A 22304-nucleotide genomic window follows, 5' to 3' on the forward strand; every position below is an offset into this window, starting at 1 on the left:
GTTTTCAGGGTCAGATAAATATTATTTAAAACTACAAACCCACAGAGCTTGATTCAGCTTTGATTAATACTAGGATGTACAGGCGACCTGAATATTGTCAAGAGTAGCGTACAAGGACATAGGTTATGACCAATTCATATTAAATATAGGATTATTGCTACTATTCACAATTTATAGTACTGATCTACTAGCTAGTCCCAAACCCTGTACTGGTTGGATTACACCAATATTGAAAGGAAAAAAAATCTCACCCAAGTTTGTCAAAAGAATTACACATCTACATTATTTAATCAGTGTAATAAAAACAGGGAAGCGAGGCAATTTTAGTCAAGACCTTTATTATACATGGTGACAAATCAAATGGATTTAGGTTTAGTGAAATAAAACCACAAGTATGAGGTCTTGTAAGCTGCCAGTCATTAGCACAAGACTAAAATAAATGTGCCAATGTTGCAAGAGTTCCGCAACAATATTATCTCGCTTCTTGGTATTTAATTGGACCATATCACCCGGAAGTCGGAGGCAATAAGCTTGCATGTCCTTGCCATGACAACCACCTTATTTTCACACAAATCAGTGTTGAAAGTCTAAAACAGCTGCTCTGTCAACAAAGATAATCAACGAGAAAATGTGTACTGTAGACATGTCTACCTGCACAAAGTGTTTGTCAAAAGTCAATATGCTGATAACTTAGGATGTTGTTGACATTTGAAATCAAATTCAGGAATAGGTTTGTAATTTCAACGTCACTAGAGGCAGATAGATATACATTACATAGAAGGGACTAAATGAAATTTTACAATACCTACTGTATCATTCTACCATTTTGTACCTAATGTACGAAGGATATGAGTCTTTCACATTTTACTTATACAAAAAAGGTGCAAGAGCAAGATGTATGCCACATACAGTAACACTGTCCAGCTGGTAGTCAATAGGACAAACAAAATACTGATACAGGAGTTGTGACCATTGAAGACGACTAACCAACCACTCACTACTAAATAGGTATCCTTGCTCTTCAGTCCACCCATTAGTCACAAATGCATTATTTTATATTCAGTACATGCTTCATTTGATCAGGAAAGTTGGACCATAGGCATCACTGTTCTCTACAGGGAGTTTTTGCAGTGGAAATTATAAATCAGACTTTAGATTTGTCTTGAGACTGTCTAAAATTACATTTAAAAATGCCACACACAGGGGGCACTGCTCTAACTAAACACACACACAAAATGCTTCAACTAAAGCAATACCTAAAAAAGGCTTTAAGTTATATTAAAATACAAGATATGTAAATTCAAACAGTATACTCCACAAGCAGAGTTTGTACTACATATGAGAAGTCACATGTCACATAAGTCCTTAAAACACACGATGGAATTCTGAATCTAGTCTTGATTCTCAAGTGCTTTTGGAACAGATACAGCAGAATCGTTATTTGCTGGCTTGACCCATAAAAACTATAGACTGCACTTGTCGCTAAATAAAAACAAATAAACAATTGTAGGCTTGAGTAGTATTGGTATGAAAGGTAGAACATTACCAAGAGGCAGACTGATTCAAGCTGTTATATGACTTTTCCATCAGCTGAGATTGAAGTGACAGTATTGGTTGGCCAACTGCAAACAGCAGTTTTATGGATGTAGCTACAGTGGAGGAAACCTAAATTGAGTCTGCCCCCTGGTGTTCAAACATGCCCTCAAGCATGCAGTCAGAGAATGGTCATATACCGAAACCTTGAGTGCCAATTTGGTATGAGAACAGCTCACACTTTGGAATGGTAAAGCTTGAAAAACATAATAAAATCTAAAACTTTGCTTAATTAATGCATTATCAAAACCAGCAAAGAGAATGTAAAATAAGTTGCAAATTAATGAGTGCCAGGACATGCTCTAATACCAGGTCAAACACAAACAAAGCCTTTCTTTCTGATAATCAAGGTAAGGAGAACGTAGCGATGGAAAAATTAAAATGATAAACACAAATAAATGGGAATAATCCTCATCTGAACATGAGTAACAGATCTCCAAGCTCATAGTCTGATTTCCGCAGTGAAATAGAGCGAGGTTCACCACACAAAGTCAGAAAAAAAAGTATAATCCCAACACGAAATATGATGAGTTTAAGATGAGTTGTAAAAGAAATGGTGATGTGGGTACAGACAGACATCCAGTATACCGTCTGGTCCTGTATGAGACTGGGACTTCACTGGGCACACAGGGCACCATACCTGCTGATCGAAAAAATACATGGTTTAGATTAAAGGATTAGCCAGACCCAAATGATGCATCCATGAACAGTACTAATTCAACATACAAAATAACTTTGACACTTAAAAGAAAGTAAAACAGTTTCATGCTTTATCATATTTTAGAGTTTTCTATGAAGAATCCAGGCTGTGTATCCTCCTCACCTCTCTTCATCCATGTTCTCATAACAATCTTCATCCAGCTCCAGGTCCAGTTCGTTGCCAATGCCAGAGTCCCGTGGGGCCATGAATAAACTAACACACGAGGACAAAAGCAAATGTTGCTCACTGTAGACCACTTCATTGTATAAGCAATTATTTCAGGGATGGCATATAAATATTTTGGACATTGGCCAGTAATCATTCAGATGTCACTGGTCTGGCTCATTTTCTACTGGCCCAGAATGAAAAGTACTAGCACGGGGATAGCTTAATATCTATCCCTTCCCTGATTCTTTGACTATTTTGAATGACTGCCTAGGACACTTATACATGTATCCATTTAGAATTGAGCAAAGTATTTATTGCGGTGGTCTAAGGCACTGCATCTCAGTGCTAGAGGCATCACTACTGACCCTGGTTTGATTCCAGGCTGTATCACAACCGGCCGTGAATGGGAGTTTCAGAGCGGAGCACAATTGGCCCAGCATCGTTCGGGTTATGAGTTTGGCCGGGGTAGGCCATCATTGTAAATAGGAATTTGTTCTTAACTGACTTGCCTAGTTAAATAAAGGTACAATTAAATGTAAAAATATATTGTCAGTATGCAGTTATATTGTCTATGACCAACCATGTACAGATTATAAACAGATGATTTCCACTCAGATAAAAGAATACCATACCCAGATAACCGACAAATGGACATTATAGTTCACTCAAAAACGTAATGTTTTATTTTGTTCCTATGTAAACTGTTAATACAATCCCAAATAATCTTGTAGTCAGCAGTCAACTTTTCAAGGTGGAGCACTTTCAGTACAGAGGAAAAAACGGTGGTGATGTGTTTCAGTCTTCAGTCTTACCTGACCGAGCGGCACGTGAAGAAGACGATCCTCTTCAGCCTTGTGTTGTAGAAGAAGTAGTTGAAGGACCACATGTTGCCCTCCTCTCCGTACGGGTCAGAGTCCAGGTCTGGGTTGTAGCTGCAACGTCCAAAACAATACAGCCTTTACATTCTGGTTTACAAATGGCATGCATGCCTCCCCTCAAGGGAAAACAAAATAACACAGAAAATTGATTATTGCTCTGTGAAAACAGTACCACTCCCCAAGACACTTGTCATATATCTGAAAGGATTGAATGGGTGTAAGCAATATGGTAGTGGCTCCACCTAGCGCTCTGATGCTTGTGCCAGAGTTTCTAGTAATAGTTCTGCCAACTCCGGACCAAAAATACCCTCTCTATCGTTAAGAAAAATTTGCGTTGCTCACCTGTAGATGTCACACTCGGACAGGCAGATCTCAGCGTCGATGGCCTCCCACAGCTGGGGCTGAAGCAGACTATAATCCTCCCCGGCCGCCGCCGACAGACTACTGTTCACTGCGTTGAACACCTGAGGTCACACACTATGTTAATAATGGCATACAAAATGCATAACTTCCGTGTATATCCAGCCAGGTAAGAATTCAGCCAAGACTGTCCATGACTAGACATATAGTTTCAAGCACTGTGTGCTATACTTTACATTTTTGAGTTAATATGTTAGTCCCCTTCTGTAGCCTTTTGTCCTCCAGGTAATGGATTACAGTCTCATTCCATATAAGACCAGACAGGCTTTGGGTTGTGTACAAGCTGCCTCGGCACATCAAGCCCAATCAACTCATGCTGCTGTGTAGTGAAAGCCACGATGCAAAACCAGCAGAATATGCTGGTTCAGGTGTAAGCAATTCATAACAGCAATGCGAGACATGTACAGGTACTGTTGTGTAGGTATGAGATGTTAAATAGATCCTCACCCAGTTAACGCTGGGCTCTCTGCTAAAGTCATGGCTCTTGGTGCGGCTGAAGTCATAGTCGGGGCGGAAGGATTCGTTGAGGGTGGCGATCAGGTAAAAGAGGGTCTTCCTGCTGCACTTGTCAGAGAGAGGCCCTTCCCCCTCGTCTCCACTCTGGCTCAACCTGCAACCACAGCACAAAACCACAGACACACACTTGTTAGTGTTATGAACATGTCATTTGAACTGTGCTTGACAGGAACTTCAGGACTCTTCATGTGACCAGGCCATGGGCATTACATAATACAGATAGAAGTCTAATGCCCAGGCCATGGGCATTACATAATACAGATAGAAGTCTAATGACCAGGCCATGGGCATTACATAATACAGATAGAAGTCTAATGCCCAGGCCATGGGCATTACATAGTACAGATAGAAGTCTAATGCCCAGGCCATGGGCATTACATAGTACAGATAGAAGTCTAATGCCCAGGCCATGGGCATTACATAATACAGATAGTGAATTGAATAGGCATTAGACTTCTATCACTATGTTATACATCTATTTTAGTGTGTGCTCTACATTCATTAGCTACATTTATCTACAAAACACTGACCATTTTCCCCCATTACTGAATAGACCTCTGAGTTCCTATGGTGGTGGTGTAGTGTGGACTGAAAGTCTTACTTGTTGGGGCTTATTCCTAAGGACTGTGGAGGGGACAGAGCTTCCAGGACATGAGGCAGTCCCTCCTGACAGAACTGCTTGAACATCTGCTTGTCCTCGCCTGCCATCTTGCAAGAGTAGCTCTCGATCCTGAGAAAAGGCAGAGCATGGTTCATCACATCATGCATACACTTAAACTATGTGGTTTCTGAAAATCTATTTCCTGTGTAGCAGTTCAGTTACGTTAGATCTTCATAGCGAGGCATTGAAGTGTTGGCCAATTCTGTGCAAATGTTGTTCATTTGTAGGTCTACATAGCAAATGGGCTATTGGCACCATCTACCTGTTGATAACTTACCTTCCTATTATCTGACAGTCCCCCGTTTCAATGGTGAGTCTGGTGTTTATGGCTTCAAAACTAGAATTCTCCAGGAGTTTCATCTTGACAGTTTATTTATTTTTATCACGCAAAATATTAAGTGTTTAAAATGCGTATACTCATTCCCGATCTAGCCCCTAGGCTTAGAGACGACCGTAAAAGGCTACAATCTGCCACCAACAGGAGGTCATGTAGCCAATTGTGATAAACAAAATGACACTTGTCTTTTTCGCAATCCTCTGTCTTACACGTTAGGTAGATATGCAACAATGGTTGTACGAATAACTAACCTAACAATTAACTATGCACTGGCCCACATCAAATAAACTCGGTCAAATGTGTCGTTCAAAAACAGCGAACACACAAACTTTTCAGGCCTTACTGTATCCAGCTGGAAACATTTCGTGCAATAACAATGATTGCCTTGAATTTAAATACCTCCGACAACAGAGCTAACTGGTCGTGGAGATCCTCAGCTCCCGCGCACAAAATGGTCTGTTGTATCTTGCGCTCACTCAATGCAATACCAAAGTAATCAAATTCAATCACAAACTTTAAATTCAATATTGCATGATTCATTTACGGATGATGTAAAGATCTTTGTCGAGGGCTTATGGCACTTATATGTCTGATAAAAATGTCTTCCTTTTTACTGTGAAATTTCCAATATCTGCCATTAAATAAACTGAAATTAGATAGACAGTTCTTCATCCCAGCTTTTGTATCAGAATTTGAAGAGAAATCCCAGGCTTCTCGAAGCCTTTCGCCTTCGCTATGCACCTGAATTTGTCTGTAAAAACGGCAACCCAGTTTTGATGTTTTGATCCCTCCTCAATGTAACTGCACTTCCTTCTTCTCTCCAAGGCCAGTTCCTCTTTTACCGGATTTTTCCTCGAGAGGGCGCCATGGGGGCCAGATAAACATGCAATGACGTAGCTAGTAATTATAACACCCCCTTGCTCATCGTCCAGCTACAGACTTTCACTTGCGTTAGTTAGTTAAAACACATACACAAATATATTTTAATTATTAAAATATGTATTGGTCTATATTGATGTCATTAAACGGCAGTATGTCATCACTATATATGTACAGTACTGATCTGTCATAAATTGGAATGTGCAAATGGCTCCTTTAAAACGTATTTCCTGAAGTTTCGTTTCGCTTTTCATTTAGACTTCTGATCAGTGGCGTGTATTCATTGATGCAAAGGGAAGGCTTCCCCCCCCAAAAAATGAACCAATACTAAAATAAAATAATGTATATTTCGTCTGTCTGTGTCTCACACGAGAAAGCATCCGGCGAGCAAAACAGCGCCCCTCTGTCTCTCTACGTGTAAGCCATCTATCTGATGCTGTCTGGTCCAAACGAGTATGACATTGCTGCCGCCCAAAGCATTAAAGCCCACGGAAGCCAGGAAGCATCCGGTCTCCCTTGACAAAAAAAAGTATACAAAAATGAGCCAATCAGCGTTGAGATAAACTGAGCGAGCACAAATGTGAATGGTCCTGGCGTTACAAATAAAAGATGTCAAGGGAAGCCAGCTTGGATTTGGCCTCACTCCTATCATACCTCATTTATTGAAAAAATGTAATTGTTGCATCTCATTGTGTTGTTGTCCTCCGGTGGCTGGCTAGCCATCTAGCTACAATTGTCCCTTTCCTAAATTAAGTCAACATGTTTTCTACTTGCACAAATGCGCACACGCACACAGAAATCAGAATCATGGACAGCCACATCATATTTAGCTTACGTTGATTGGACTAAAATGGGTGTATCTTTTAATTGTCACTGTATTTGTTAAGAGAATTATGTTTTCAATGTTCATAAACTGAACTTCAATTAAACTACTCGGTCTGTTACCAAGAATTTGTAAGGTTCTTGTTAAAATGAAACAGACAGAGGCCAGTCTACAATAGTCAGCAATGTCTATTTAAGAGAACTCTGCCCATCGTTACATTTACATTGGTTTATATACCCCTCATTTCATCATAAATGTCCCTCCTCCTCTCAGACAATGACAATATAGTTTATAAGTCTTCATACATTGCTTATCACATCCTACAACATGTTACACAATCTACTGCAAGTCCAAGGTTTCTCCCCTTCCTAGGTGGGGAGACTTCCTTCCTTGTTATCAGTTTCACAGTGGTCACAAGTTGTCTGCCACAGTTCCTTGCCTGCTAACATTCCCTATTTCTTATGGACAAACATTATTTATAATTATACAGAGACAGGGTAGAATTCTGTTAGTTATAGTTCTACATTAAATGTATACATCATTTAGTAAAATTCATAACAGTATTAGACTAAGCAGAGGTGATTTGATGATGTTGAACGTTTAAACGTGAAATGGTGCTGGAATAGTGGAGGCACCTCCTGTTTTCTTTACGACTTGCGGTAACTCTCTGTGGTTCTAAAACAATAGTTGTTTAATGGTCTGAAAATGTCAGAAACATTAGCTTGCTTGACCATGATGTAGGTCATGTAACTGTCTGTTACTGTACAGTACATGCAATATGCTTTGTGGACTTCACTGGACAGAGGTTGGCTTCACCAGTGATTTTACCCACTCACCGCTACTGCTTCTGACCTTGATAATAGCTACACACGTAAAGAGAAGGTTCAAGTTCTATAATTACATTCAAATGTTGAGGCAAAGGAAAGGTTTTCTATTGTAAACAGTTGTGGAAACTGTATGAAGAAGTCTGATAGCCATATTACGTAACTGAAAGCTGATCAGCTGAGAATCCCCTTTGCACCCCTTTGCACTTTTATAGCTAAAGTATACTTATGGCTAAAATATCATGTTATTTAGTTTACAATACAATATAAATATTGCCCTTAGTGTGCTGTCAAAGTGAACGTTTCCATTTTGCATAATGGTGTTTTTCACTTTGTGTTATTCTTCTGTATCATGATTTTCTTTTGCTTGTAATTTCATAAAATCGGTCAAACTATGTCTTCTCATGAGGTGACGTTCACAAGCAATTTAAGATTAAAAGGAGGGTTTTCTATTTTTTTCCTTTATTTTACTAGGCAAGTCAGTTAAGAACAAATTCTTATTTTCAATGACAGCCTAGGAACAGTGGGTTAACTGCCTGTTCAGGAGCAGAACGACAGATTTGTACCTTGTCAGCCCGGGGATTCAAACTTGCAGCCTTTCGGTTACTAGTCCAATGCTCTAATCACTAGGCTACCCTGCTGCCCCGGCAAGAATAAAGGTTATTCATAATAAAGTTAGGCATAGCCTATGTTTGTGTGGTTCTCATTTCTGATTTCCTGATAATGTCTTTATAGGCAGGTCAATAAAGGGCCAAAGAGCAATGATAGTGACACATAATATGACATACTGTAATATGTGAAAATCAGCACATGCAATATCTGGTCTCTGACCAAGTTAAAATTAGCATTGTTCTATGCATTGATGAGAAGCTTATTTTTCTACTGCAGTGGAGGAGCTAGCCCAGTTGTTGAGTGAGGCCATCAGCTGTGGTGACAAAGAGGAAGCCAAGAGGTGTTTGGAGCAGCTGGCAGAGTTGTGTGTACCAATGTCTGCCAGGATCTCCCACAAGGCTTACTCCCAGATTCCAAGAACACAGGATGAGATGTTACTATCCTTTGTGCAAGCACTTCCAAGAGTTAATGAACAGTGAGCGTGGTGAAATTTGGGGAGCGCATCGTCAGTAGTGTACCTTTGGTTCCTAGGGTGTTTCGGCCTTTCACACTATACACCCTCCCCAAAGGCGGCCAGCGACAGGGTGATCAATCCTACGCTTGCGTCCCATTCCCAATTAGTCATAGGAGTTGCCTTGTTGTTGATAGCCAACATCCCATGGGACTATGCATGGCAGGGGCGTCCTCCTCCCTGAGTCAAGCATTGTTGACCGCATACCTCCTGGCCCTCTCACTTCGGGGCCCAGCTGGGGTCTTTCCTCTTCATCCAGAGCCACTGACTGCTGCCTTCTGCCGCCTCTGATACAGCTTTGATTGCCGAACGCTGGCTCTGGCCCTTAATTCCCAGGTCTCTAAGCAGTCTGGTTGTAGATGTTGCCACAAAACCTCTGCAGCCCACCTCCACTGGTCGGACTTCTGTGTTCCAGCCATGATGCCGTGCTTCGGCAGCTAGATCAGCATAGCGCAGATGTTTTCGCTCATAAGCCTCATCTACTGAGTTTTCCCAGGGTACTGTGAGCTCAATGATGAAGACCTTATTGAGTGAACGGGACCAGAGCACCATGTCAGGTCTTAGGGTGGTGGTTGCGATCTCCGGAGGAAACACAAGTTGCCGGCCAATGTCAGCTAGCATTTTCCAGTCGCGGCCAAGCGCAGCTGGTCTCGCTCTAATGGTGTAGAGCCGCTCTTCGGTGGTTTAACCCCTTCGCGGACAAAGTTTGTCCGTAAGGAGTGTGATGCTGCTGTGGGTGGTAGGGAGTTGGTGGCAGCTCGCTTGTCCTCCAGGGCGGACGCAAGTTTTTAGGACTTGGTTGTGACGCCAAGTGTAGCGTCCTTGGGTGAGGCTTGTTTTACACCCTGTGAGAATGTGCCTGAGGTTGGCTGGCATGGAACAGAGGGCACAGTCCGGATCTTCACCATACCATTGGTGAAGATTAACTGGTGTTGGAAGGACGTCATATGTTGCTCTGATTGAAAAGCTCAACCGCCTCGCTTCCATGGCCCACAGATCCTTCCAGCTGATCTTCCTCTTCTCCACACTGTCCCATCGAGTCCACTGTCCCTGTTTGGCAAGAGAGACTGCCTTGGCCCTCCTTGCAGCCTCCTCCTGATGGCGTACTTCCTGCACTACCATCTTCCGCCGCTCTGGTGCAGTGGCCTTACTCCAAGCAGCACGGCTAGTTAGACCAAGGCCTCCTCTCCCTTGCTGAACATGACCCACAATGTCAGCATGTCTGAGGGCTGCTGTTGCCTCCTGGACTGCTTTTCCTGGCCTCCATTTGCGCCCAGTTGCCAAAGTTGGCGCGTTGTTGCTCACCACTGGGTCTCGAGATTCATTCAGTGTCATCTGGAGCCTGGTTTTTGCACACTTGAATTCCTCTGTTAGACTGGTGAGGGGCAGCTTGAGGACACCATCTCCATAGAGACCTATGGTGGTAAGGCATCGTGGAACTCCGAGACACTTCTTTAAGTAGCCTGTGACTCCTCTTTCCATCTTCTCCACTGTTGAGATTGGAACCTCATACAGTGCTAAGGGCCACAACACCCGGGGTAGGAGGCCAAACTGCAGACACCAGGCCTTTAACTTTCCAGGTAGCTGGGTGTTGTCGATGGACTGTAGGCTACTACTGATGTCTTTGCGCAGCTGTTGCACCTGGTCTTTGTCCTTCAGGCTTGCATCATACCACCTTCCAAGGCTTTTTTACCGGCTGCTCAGACACTGTTGGGATTTGGTCATCTCCGATGAAGAATTTCAGGTCAGAGAGTACTCCCTTAACAATCGAGATGCTGCGTGACTTGGATGGTTTAATCTTCATATGGGCCCAGCTGATGTTCTCTTCGAGTTTTCTGAGCAGTCTCCTGGTGCATGGGACAGTGGTGGCCAATGTTGTAATGTCGTCCATGTAGGCTCTGAGTGGAGGGAGGCGGAAACCAGAGTCGACTCGCTGTCCACCAGCAACTCATTTTGAGGATCTGATGATAACCTCCATTGCCATTGTGAATGCCAACGGAGAAATGGTACATCCCGCCATTATACCTACATTCAGGCACTGCCATGAGGTGGTGAACTCTGAGGTGGTGAAGCAGAACTGCAGATCCTGGAAGTACGACTTCACCAGGTTTGTGATGGTGTCCGGTATGTGGAAAAATCTGAAGGCAGACCACAGGAGTTCATGGGGCACAGAGCCAAATGCATTGGCGAGGTCGAGGAAGACTAAATGGAGGTCCCTTTTCTCCACCTTGGCCATTTGGATCTGGTGCCAGATCATGCTGGAATGTTCCAAGCAGCCAGAGAACCCTGATATTCCTGCCTTCTGTACAGATGTATCGACGTACGCATTCCTTTGCAGGTACTCGGCCATCTTCTGGGCAATGACCCTAAAGAAGATTTTACCCTCGACATTCAGTAAGGAGTTTGGGCGGAATTGGCTGATGTTCACTGCATCCTTCTCCTTAGGGATCAGGACCCCGCCTGCCCTACGCCACACTTTGGGTATTATCTTCTTCTGCCAAGCTGTTCTCATAAGCCTCCAGAGGAACCTCAGGACGTCTGGCGCGTTCTTATACACTTTGTACGGGACTCCATTTGGCCCCGGGGCTGATGCTGTTCTTGCCCGTCAAACTGTGTTTTCCACCTCTTTCCATGTCGGAGGGCTGATCTCAATATGATGTTCCGGGGGTTCAATGGGTGGGATATCTGATGGGATGGCCAGATGTTCATGTCGCTTTGAGTCAAAGTTTGTTGTTCTCAGGTGCTCCTCTGGGTCTTTCTTTGTTGTTTTTAGAGCTCCACTTTTTTCCTTTGTGAAGAGACTTTTAAGGAACTTGAAGGGATCTTTGTAGAATCGAGTTCTAGTTTGTTCTTTCTTCCTTCTGCGCTTCTGTAGGTTCTCTGCTCTACGGAGGGATGCCAATCGGGTTTTGATGTCAGCCTGAAGTGCCTCTATGCCCTCCTTTTCCACTTCCGAGGCCTTCTACCACTGTTTCTTAAGCTGCCGCCTTTCTTGAACGAGGTGCTTGATTTCTTGTTGCCTCCTGGAAACTGGTGGAGTTGGAACCTTTCTCCCGCCTTTTGCCTCTTCCACTCCAAATCTTTCTGTCCCGTACTCATAGATGATGTTCCCCATCCTCTCCAACTTCTTCTCCACTGTGCCTCGAAGTCTCTCGAGGGTCAAGGTAAGGTCAGTATTCACTGTTTCCAACAACTTCTTGTCACTGGCGCCAGGCCACTTCACATACGGTCTGTGCCCTGGTAGTCTCCTCTCGACTGCAGGTCTGGGAGGCTGGGTGAGTTCCACTCCTGTTGTTGGTTCCACCTCAGTTGCTACTTCGGTGCTTGAGTTTATGTCCTCCATGACAGTGGTACTGATGCACTGCAAACTATGGTTTGCGTCCAGTTGCTGTGCTTCATTCGACTGATTTGATCGCTTTCGCAGAAAGTAATCAATGCGAGTTCTCTGTCTCTCTTTACCCAAACACCCCTTCTTCCCCTGGTGGATCCTCAGCCCATAGTGTGATGTAACTTTCCTCCAACCACAGACACATACCTGCATCTGTTTGTGGCCCACTGTTGCAGCAGAACTTGTGACAGTTGCTGTGGTGTTCTCTTGTGCTGAGCTCTCATTACTCGTAGTCGTTTCCAGTCCAGTCGTTATCATGTTGTCAGCCAATGAGTCATCTTCCGCCCCCGCTCTCGCAGACTCTAGGGGTATTCTCGTATGTTGACTTTCTGTAGCTAAAGCGGGTGTTTCCAACATACTGCGAAGCATGGGAAACTACAGAAATGGGAAGCTACCCCATGACTGTCCCAGTGGGGTCTATTCCCTCCTGTCAGCCATCTCTCCGTGCCGCCACAAGGACTTTCCCCTGTTGTCAGCTGATCTTTCTTAGCAGTCACTGGACAAGTCCAGATAAGGACTCTATTCGGTATGTGGAATAATTTAGTAGTGTTCTGTTGGTCATACTTAACATTACATAGGATTGGCCTATACTGTATATGAGAGCAAACACAAGTGGAATAATCGGCATGTAACCACGAGGTACAAGGGATTGTGGATTACTTACTTTACACTTTAGCTCCCACCTTTCTCTTGAAAAACTGAATGAATAGTAAAGCCTTTGTAAATGTGTTTAAGTGCATAGTAATTCAGACCCAGTTACCTTTTATGGTTACTTTGCTGCAGTTTGAAGTTGGGAGTCGGGGATGCACATTCAGATAACTATGTTCCTGTTTCCTTGTTGGTAACACTCGACATGACCATTTCAGATCTGAAAGAGAAGGTAAAACAAATTATTGATGCAACTCCATTTTCACCAACAGCAATTAAACAATATCATATTTATTTTTTAAATGTCATATATTTTTTCTCTGATATTTATTCAGTGTCTTTAATACACATATTTGTATGAAAACAAGTAGAGACAGAGCTCCCATGTATTCTTGAATCTCTCCACAGATCAATACTAACCATGAATTGAATCTATCTCTGCAGAGCTGGGTGATCGGGAAGCGTCTGGCTGAGGACTAACGCTCAGCCATTGGTTGAGGAATAATGAAGACCAGGCCTACTTGTACATCAAGTCTGCCCATGCTGTCAACCTCAGCTGGGATCAACTGAACCAGGATGAGCACCATCGGCTAGACCGTAAGGACACTCCACCCTACAGCACCATTTGGTCTTCCAAAAATAACCTATTATACTGAGCAAGGCCCACAGCTTGTCAGTATATCAGCTTGTAACACACACATGCACACTTAAAGGATAGGTAGCCTAAATGTAACCACATGTATTATATGGATTTGCATTAGTATATGCATCAAAAGTTCCAATGAAAGGTTACACCTTCCTTTTACATCTTTTGAGTTATTTAATAAAACTGATCACAATTCCGAAGAATGCTGAAGTCAGAATTGTTTTTGCAGGATGTGACATAATATGGAAGACCCGGCAAGCCAGCATATTCTATCTGTGTAAACTCCAACAGAAATACCTTCAAATGTATAACTTCAAATAAAACTAAAACAAATAGTTTCCACCAAGGTTATTGTAGTTTTATTATAGTTTTTATATTTATATTTGAAATTCAGTTTAGTTTCAGTTAGATTTCAGACTTGGTTGACTAGTTTTTATTGATTTTGAGTTCATACAATTATTTATATTTTGTGATTATATTATCAAGTTTCAGTTTTAGTGTAGCCTTATGCATGGGAGGCTAGGAGCCATTTATGTGCTGTAGGCCTATAGTTATGTCACACCTACTACCGCTCTCTCACACCAGGTCTACTAACCACCGGTCCAGACAACCCACATTATACACAGCTAGCAGCCATTATTGCACACACCTTCTACCCTTTGTTACGCACACCTGGACTTCATTATCACCCTGATTACACTCCCTTTATTTAGCCTTCAGTAGCCTCAATCTTTAGGCAGTATTAGTTTTGTTTACGTTCTGTACATTACTCCTGTTTTGATTATCTTCATGTTTCTTAGTATTAAACTCACCTTCTGCACCTGCTTCCTAACTCCCTGCGTATATATTACAAGTTGTATTTTTTGGGGAAATCATTTTTTCAGTTACCCCCAAAGCCAATTTGTTCCAGTCATTGGCAGCAGAGAACTGGAAGGAAAGGGGGCCAAAGGAGGAATTGGCTTTGGGGGTGACCAGTGAAATATACCTGCTGGCGCACATGCTATGGGTGGGTGCTGCTTTGGTGACCAGTGATCTGAGATAAGGTGGGGCTTTACCTAGCAAGTACTTATAGATGACCCGGAGCCAGTGGGTTTGGCAACGAATATGAAGCGAGGGCCAGCCAACGAGAGCATACAGGTCACAGTGGTGGGTAGTATATGGGGCTTTGGTGGCAAAACAGATGGCACAATAATAGACTGCATCCAATTTTCTGAGTAGAGTGTTGGAGGCTATTTTGTAAATGACATTGCCGAAGTCAAGGATCGGTAGGATAGTCAGCTTTACGAGGGTATGTTTGGCAGCATGAGTGAAGGATGCTTTGTTGCACAATTCTAGATTTAATTTTGGATTGGAGATGCTTAATATGGTTCTGGAATGGATGTTTATAGTCTAACCATTTGTAGTTGTCCACATATTCTAAGTGAGAACCGTCCAGAGTAGTGGTGCTAGGCGGGCGGGCAGGTGCGGGCAGCGATCAGTTGAAGAGCATGCATTTAGTTCTACTTGCATTTAAGAGCAGTTGGAGGTCACGGAAGGAGAGTTGTATGGCATTGAAGCTTATCTGGAGGTTAGTTAACACAGTGTCCAAAGAAGGGCCAGAAGTATACAGAATGATGTCATCTGCGAGGAGGTGGATCAGAGATTCACCAGCCGCAAGAGCGACATCATTGATGTATACAGAGAAAAGAGTCGGCCCAAGAATTGAACCCTGTGGAACCCCCATAGAGACTGCCAGAGGTCCGGACAACAGGCCCTCCGATTTGACACACTGAACTCTGTCTGAGAAGTAGTTGGTGAACCAGGCGAGGCAGACATTTGAGAACCCAAGTCAGTTGAGTCTGCTGATAAGAATGCTGTGATTGACAGAGTCGAAAGCCTTGGCCAGGTTGATCAATGCGGCTGCACAGTGTAGTCTTTTGTCGATGGCGATTATGATATCCTTTCGGATCTTGAGCGTGGCTGGGGTGCACCCATGACCAGCTCGGAAACCAGATTGCATAGAGGAGTATAGGTACGGTGGGATTCGAAATGGTCGGTGATCTGTTGTGCCTTGTCTATGCAGTGCCTTGTTGGAGGAGGGGTGATAGAAGCAGACTGATACGCACATAAAAGAAGCAGTCAGTCCTTTCTTGCTCCATCCGTAAACACACAGGGTTGTTTTTCATGCCTCTTTCAGAATCTCCTTAACTTTAAGGGTTGCTGTATCCATTTGCAAAGCAATCAACCCGTGCCAGGACTTTTACATTTGGGATCAAGTGTTTGGTTGAATTTTCTGAATGCTGTCCCACCGCACAGTCTTGCCAGACTGGATGAATGAACTAACTATTGCTTTCATTTTTGTAAACTCATTTGAATGAGGTTGCCATGTTTCTGCTCTTTACATGCAAACTGTTCAAGTTGGTTGTCCTGATGTGCAGCTACGAATAGCTGTTGACTGTCTCACCTTGTCTTTATTCTGAAACTGTTTGTATGATTCTTTGTGGGCGCTGTATAGATGAACTTGAGGTAGGTTGGGTTTCCCTTTTATCTCTGTTCCACACACGCTACCATCTTCTGACACTACAATACATGTTCTTTTGTCCTTTCCAGCAATGTACTCAAAACAATCCCATACAGGGCTTTACCTTTTGCTGCCGCTGTTGTTCACGCCTATGGTTCACTCTCTGCGCATGCCCACAGATTTCTTCCCTTAGCTACTGATAGCTGGTGACTCCAACCTAAGTGTATGTAAACTTCCAACTTGTATATTGCAAAGTTTGGTAACAGAATGACGGCACAAACAGCACAAACCGTCATTCTGTCATGCTGTTATCAAACTTTTTGCAATCATTCGTTTTTGTTTGGCATACATTTTAAAGTGAAAAATCGCATCACTCGGTTACTGTGGAATTGCCATAAACAAAATATATTTCTCTGAGCAATTGTATTAGTTTAAAATAATATAATTTCCCCAAAATTTCCCCACTGTATATACAATAACCATTTGTTTCTACATTAATGTTTGTGCGTGCGTGTGTGGGTGGGTGCTTGCATGCGTGTGTGTGTGTGTGTGTGTGTGTGTGTGTGTGTGTGTGTGTGTGTGTGTGTGTGTGTGTGTGTGTGTGTGTGTGTGACAACCAGGTGGGCTGGTCATGCCCTGTGTACACCTATGCTAACAAGCCAATGCGGCCGGGCGTGTGGGTCTGAGAGACCAGCAGGTTATAAAGTACCCAAGGTTTACCAGCCTGATAAGCAGGAGGTCCAGAGACTCCAGCTAGAGAAGATGGCCCCTTTACAGTACCAGCAGGTGAATGCTTTTTACTGTAAAAAGCTGGATGCAAGATATAAGATCATGTCATCGTTAAATATAGCTAAATAGAGACTTGTGTGGGTTTTTCTTATTCCACCACTATACTGAGCAAAAATATGCAACATGCAACAATTTCAAAGATTTGACTAAGTTATAGTTCATGTAAGGACATCAGTCAATTGAAATAAATAAATAGGCCGGATCTATGAATTTCACATGACTGGGCAGGGGTACAGCCATGGGTGGGCTTGGGAGGGCATAGCGACTGGATAGAGCTGCAAAAACCACTCAAACTAGACCATTTTATCTTCATCTCTTCATTCAAAGACTCAGTCTTGAGCTTACTGACAGTTGTAGCTGCTTCGCGTGATGTATTGTTGTCTTTACCTTCTTTCCCTTTGTGCTGCTGCTGTCTATAATGTTTGTAACATGTTTTGTGCTGCCACCATGTTGTGCTGCTGCCATGTTGTGTTGCAACCATGTTGTTGTCATGTTGCAACCATGTTGATGTCATGTTGTGTCTTGATGTGTTGCTGTCATGCTATGTTGTTGTCTTACTATAGATATCTCTATGTATTGGTGTGGTGTCTCTCTTGTCGTGATGTGTGTTTGTATTTTATTTTTTGTATTTAATCCCAGCCCCCGTCCCCGCAGGAGGCCTTTTGGTAGGCCGTCATTGTAAATAAGAATTTGTTCTTAACTGACTTGCCTTGTTAACTAAAGGTTAAATACAAAAAAAAAAAGAAAACACTTGGCAGCCTGTCCCACCCACTGGTGAGCCAGGCCCAGCCAATCAGAATGAGTTTAACCCCCACAAAAGGGCTTTATTACAGACATAAACACTCCTCAGCACCCCCACCCACCCTCAGACAATCACACAGGTGAAGAAGCCGGATGTGGAGGTCCTGGGCTGGTGTGGTTACATGCGGTCTGCGGTTGTGAGGCCGGTTGGATGTACTGCTAAATTCTCTAAAATTACGTTGGAGGCAGCTTATGGTAGAGAAATTAACAATAAATTATCTGGCAACAGTTCTGGTGGACATTCCTGCAGTCAGCATGCCAATTGCACGCTCCCTCAAATCTTCAGACATCTGTGGCTTTGTGTTGTGTGACAAAACTGCACATTTTAAAGTGGCCTTTTATTGTCCCCCAGCACAAGGTGCACCTACGTAATGATCATGCTGTTTAATCAGCTTCTTCATATGCCATACCTGTCAGGTGGATGGATTATCTTGGCAAAGAAGAAAGGCTCATTAACAGGGATTTAAACACATTTGCTGTTGTGGAGAAAGTACCCATACTTCAGTAAGAGTAAAGATACCTCAATAGAAAATGACTCAAGTAAAAGTGAGTCACCCAGTAAAATACTATTTGAGTAAAAGTCTAAAAGTATTTGGTTTACAATGTACTTAAGTCTCAAAAGTAAATGTAATTGCTAAAATATACTTAAGTAAGTGAGATGATAAAGTCATTGGAGGAAGAGCGGGAGAAGAATGTCTTGAGTGGTGGAAACGGACACCGCGTCCTCGTCTCCAACACGGACGAGCTGGACTGTTCTATCTGCTACTGCTCCCTTCCGCCAGTGGAGGGAGCCACACTGCGGTAGTGCCTGCGTGTTTTCTGCAGGTATGACTCATCTTGACTACTGGGTTCCATTGTCTGTGCACAAAGAAATAAAGCTACAACTATTGAGACAAAGCCCTGGCTGGTAATCTCTTGAGTAGATCACTGTCGCTCTACTGCTATTAATAATATAGACATGAAATACTAATGTATGTTTAATCTGAAATAAATGGAAATCTAATAGGATTGTTGTCTTACTCACCTTGTATCAATATTAAATATGTTTCTGTGAATGTTTCATCTGTAATAAAAAACAAAAAAACTGCCATCTAAATAATAAAGTAATTAGAGATGTGTACAGGTTAAAGACCTTCTTATTTGGGTGTGTTTTCTAAGCTGGTAGTGTCTTAAAGGAACCATAGTGAACAACATGTATGCAGAGGTGACCTCCCCTTATGAGGACGAAAACTACAGCTGTGATAGCAAGCTGCATGACCGGGAGATCAAATCTGTGAGTCCTGCTGGTGCTCTCACTCTTAGCCTGACAGCCAGTCTGTTTATGCTTTGTTGGCTAAGGAAAAAAACAACCTGTACCCAGGCTATCTCACAATGGTTATCTGTATCAAGTGATGACATTACCTTGTATAATTTATGAAGGGTGCTTTAATAGACCCAAAGATGTTTTTGTGAAAGAGTTTATGTGTGAGCTCTGTAGAGAACAACTGTCTCCTCTGCAAGGTATGTCAACTTTCTCTCTCACTCCTCCTCCCTGGTCCCCCCTTGAATGCTAAAATAAATTATGAAGATAAAGATGGGTGCCTGGACAACAACCTTTTTGTCTACTTCCTTTTAAGGCCATCCACAAAGACAGGAACTGCAAGGAGTTTCAAGACGATCTCCGGATCAGAGCTGAGAAAGACATGGCTGCAAAACAGACCACACAGATGCTGGAGGTAATGTGGTAATAGACAGATAGTTATTTCCCTCTAAGTGGTAGAGCCCTGTTTCTGCTCACCATTTCAATCAATCAGCTGATGTCACAAAGTGCTGTACAGAAACCCAGCCGAAAACCCCAAACAGCAAGCAATGCAGGTGTAGAAGCACGTGGCTAGGAAAAACTCCCTAGAAAGGCCGGAACCTAGGAAGAAGCCTAGAGAAGAACCAGGCTATGAGGGGTGGCCAGTCCTCTTCTGGCTGTGCGGGTGGAGATTATAACAGAACATGGCCAAGATGTTCAAATGTTCATAGATGACCAGCAGAGTCAAATAATAATAATCACAGTAGTTGTAGAGGGTGCAACAGGTCAGCACCTCAGGAGTAAATGTCAGTTGGCTTTACATAGCCGACCATTCAAAGTATTTTTTAATCTCTACCGCTCCTGCTGTCTCTAGAGAGTTGAAAACAGCAGGTCTGGGACAAGGTAGCACGTCCGGTGAACAGGTCAGGGTTCCATAGCCGCAGACAGAACAGTTGAAACTGGAGCAGCAGCACGGCCAGGTGGACTGGGGACAGCAAGGAGTCATCAGGCCAGGAGTCCTGAGGCATGGTCCTAGAGATCAGGTAGAGGTAGAGGTAGAGAGAGAGAGAGAGAGAGAGGGGGAGAGAGAGAATACTTAAATTCACACAGGACACCGGATAAGACAGGAGAAATACTCTAGATATAACAGACTGACCCTAGCCCCCCGACACATAAACTATTGCAGCATAAAAACTGGAGGCTGAGACAGGAGTGGTTGGGAGACAGTGTGGCCCCATCCGACGATACCCCCGGACAGGGCCAAACAGGCAGGATATAACCCCACCCACTTTGCCAAAGCACCACTAGAGGGATATCTTCAACCACCAACTTACTATCCTGAGACAAGGCCGAGTATAGCTCACGAAGATGTCGCCCACGGCACAAACCCAAAGGGGAGCGCTAACCCGGACTGGAAGATCACGTCAGTAATAAAAGAGCACCAGTAAGCCAGTGACTCAGCCCCTGTAATATGGTTTGAGGCATAGAATCCCAGTGGATTTCCACCAAACCTGTTTTTGATTGAACATGAGATACTATCGGCCTATTACACTACTGAACTGCAATATGAAGCCTATAGCGAGTTTTGATGAAACATACTATCCGCCTATTACACTACTGAACTATTATGAGAAGTCTAAAGGTGAACCTGACCTTGATTAAACCTACAATTGGCTTACTACACTATTGAACTGTGAGATGATATCTATGGGTAAACCTAACCGTGAGCTTCTGTTGTCGTCTTCGATAGTCCTTACTGCAGAACGGGGAGGCCATGCACTGTCCAAAGTAGTAATTCAGAAGCAGGATGGCTGTGACTGGATCTTCTGACTGATGTGTAAGACTGAGATCTGCTGGGTCACCAGGCCGACTCGCTGGGGACCAAACATAAGACAGTTTCTCTTACAGTTACTGTTAATCCGACAGTTACAGTTATTCTGACGTTTACAGCTACTCTGAAGATAAAACAATTACTCTTCAGTTACAGTTATTCTGACATTTACAGCTACTCTGAACATAAGACAATTACTCTTCAGTTACAGTTACTCTTATAAATACACTTACTCCAAACTGTACTCTTACAGTTACAGCTACTCTGCCTCCCCACTCTAATACCTCACCATGCTAGACTATTCTTCTTAGACCTACCCTATGGCTCCATTTCAAACATATCACTATGGTCACCAAATTTGAGCTAAGATAAACTTACCATGCCCAGTTTGACTGCTATACTCTTTATTAAGGCATTCCGATATCTTAGATCAGATAGAATCCATCTGATTTCTCATTTTACATCTAAGTAGGTAAACACTTCCCAGTGATAACCTAAAATACACAACATTACCAAAAGTATGTGGACAGCTGCTCGTCAAACATCTCATTCCAAAATCATGGGCATTAATATGGAGTTGGTCACCCCTTTGATGCTCTAACAGCCTCAACTCTTCTGGGAAGTCTTTCCGCTAGATTGCTGCGGAGACAAAATCATTAGTGAGGTCGAGCACTGGTGTTGAGGTCAAGCACTGGCAATTTGGCCTGGTTCGCAGTCGGCGTTCCAATTCATCCCAAAGATGTTCAATGGAGTTGAGGTCAGGGCTCTGTGCAGGCCAGTCAAGTTCTTTCACATCGGACTCGACAAACCATTTTTGTATGGACCTTGCTTTGTGCACGGGGGCATTGTCATGCTGAAACAGGAAATGTCCTTCCCCAAACTGTTCCTGCAAAGTTGGAAGCTTAGAATCGTCTAGAATGTCATGTATGCTGTAGGGCTAAGATAAGATAAGATTTCCAATAACTGGAACTAAGGGGGCTAGCCTGAACCATGAAAAACAGCCCCAGACCATTATTCCTCCTCCACTGAACTTTACAGTTGGCACTATGCACTCAGGCAGGTTGCGTTCTCCTGGCATTCACCAAACCCAGATTTGTCCGTTGCACTGCCAGATGGGGAAGCGTGATTCATCACTCCAGAGAACATGTTTCCACTGCTCCAGAGTTCAATGACAGCGAGCTGCTTCCGGTGGCTTAGTTCTGCTGCTACATGGAAACCCATTTCATGAAGATCACGTTATTGTGCTGACGTGTTGCAAACTCGATTTTTTTTACGAGCTACAACTCAGGGACAACTCAGGAAGCTGTGGATGTTGAGTCAATGGGGTGCGTTGCCAACCTAAATGCCAGAACTACCACTGAGGGGCCCCACTCCATCTCAATGTAATGCTGTGTGGGAAGTCCATATGGGGACACAGCATTAAGAATCATAGAGGACCCGAGTCCCCAAAAGCCTGTTTTAGCATGAGCTGCGCCATTGAGGACTTTCATCATTTTGAAG

The 22304-nt window shown here is 43.3% G+C and overlaps 1 protein-coding gene and 1 pseudogene across 3 annotated transcripts; one reads left to right on the forward strand and one right to left on the reverse strand.

The window, feature by feature from the left end:
* Positions 1 to 319: 319 nt before the first annotated feature.
* Positions 320 to 13159, reverse strand: LOC135541789 (repressor of RNA polymerase III transcription MAF1 homolog). Of its 3 annotated transcripts, none has more exons than XM_064968166.1 (7): positions 13071 to 13159; positions 4877 to 5005; positions 4207 to 4369; positions 3682 to 3803; positions 3274 to 3393; positions 2417 to 2506; positions 320 to 2236 (listed from the first exon to the last, which is right to left on the reverse strand). In XM_064968166.1, exons 2-7 carry the CDS (start codon positions 4981 to 4983, stop codon positions 2209 to 2211), a joined length of 630 nt encoding a protein of 209 aa, XP_064824238.1. In that variant the 5' UTR covers positions 4984 to 5005; positions 13071 to 13159; the 3' UTR covers positions 320 to 2208. The 3 variants fall into 3 exon arrangements, with proteins under 3 accessions (XP_064824238.1, XP_064824237.1, XP_064824236.1); XM_064968165.1 differs by lacking the exon at positions 13071 to 13159 and adding an exon at positions 5214 to 6105 and having other exon boundaries at positions 320 to 2233; XM_064968164.1 differs by lacking the exon at positions 13071 to 13159 and adding an exon at positions 5214 to 6104.
* Positions 8194 to 20914, forward strand: LOC135541538 (ranBP-type and C3HC4-type zinc finger-containing protein 1-like; annotated as a pseudogene).
* Positions 20915 to 22304: the final 1390 nt, after the last annotated feature.

This window comes from Oncorhynchus masou, chromosome 6 (genome assembly GCF_036934945.1).
Source record: "Oncorhynchus masou masou isolate Uvic2021 chromosome 6, UVic_Omas_1.1, whole genome shotgun sequence".
Lineage (NCBI taxonomy): Eukaryota > Metazoa > Chordata > Actinopteri > Salmoniformes > Salmonidae > Oncorhynchus > Oncorhynchus masou.

What these genes read in the sequence shown, in the direction of transcription:
- LOC135541789 (XM_064968164.1), bottom strand. Translation starts at nt 5,296, where the DNA reads ATGAAACTCCTGGAGAATTCTAGTTTTGAAGCCATAAACACCAGACTC. An exon ending in TTAGGAATAAGCCCCAACAA is followed by an intron (nt 4,370 to 4,876) that starts GTAAGACTTTCA and finishes CTGTGGTTGCAG; the next exon opens with GTTGAGCCAGAGTGGAGACG. An exon ending in GAGAGCCCAGCGTTAACTGG is followed by an intron (nt 3,804 to 4,206) that starts GTGAGGATCTAT and finishes GTGTGACCTCAG; the next exon opens with GTGTTCAACGCAGTGAACAG.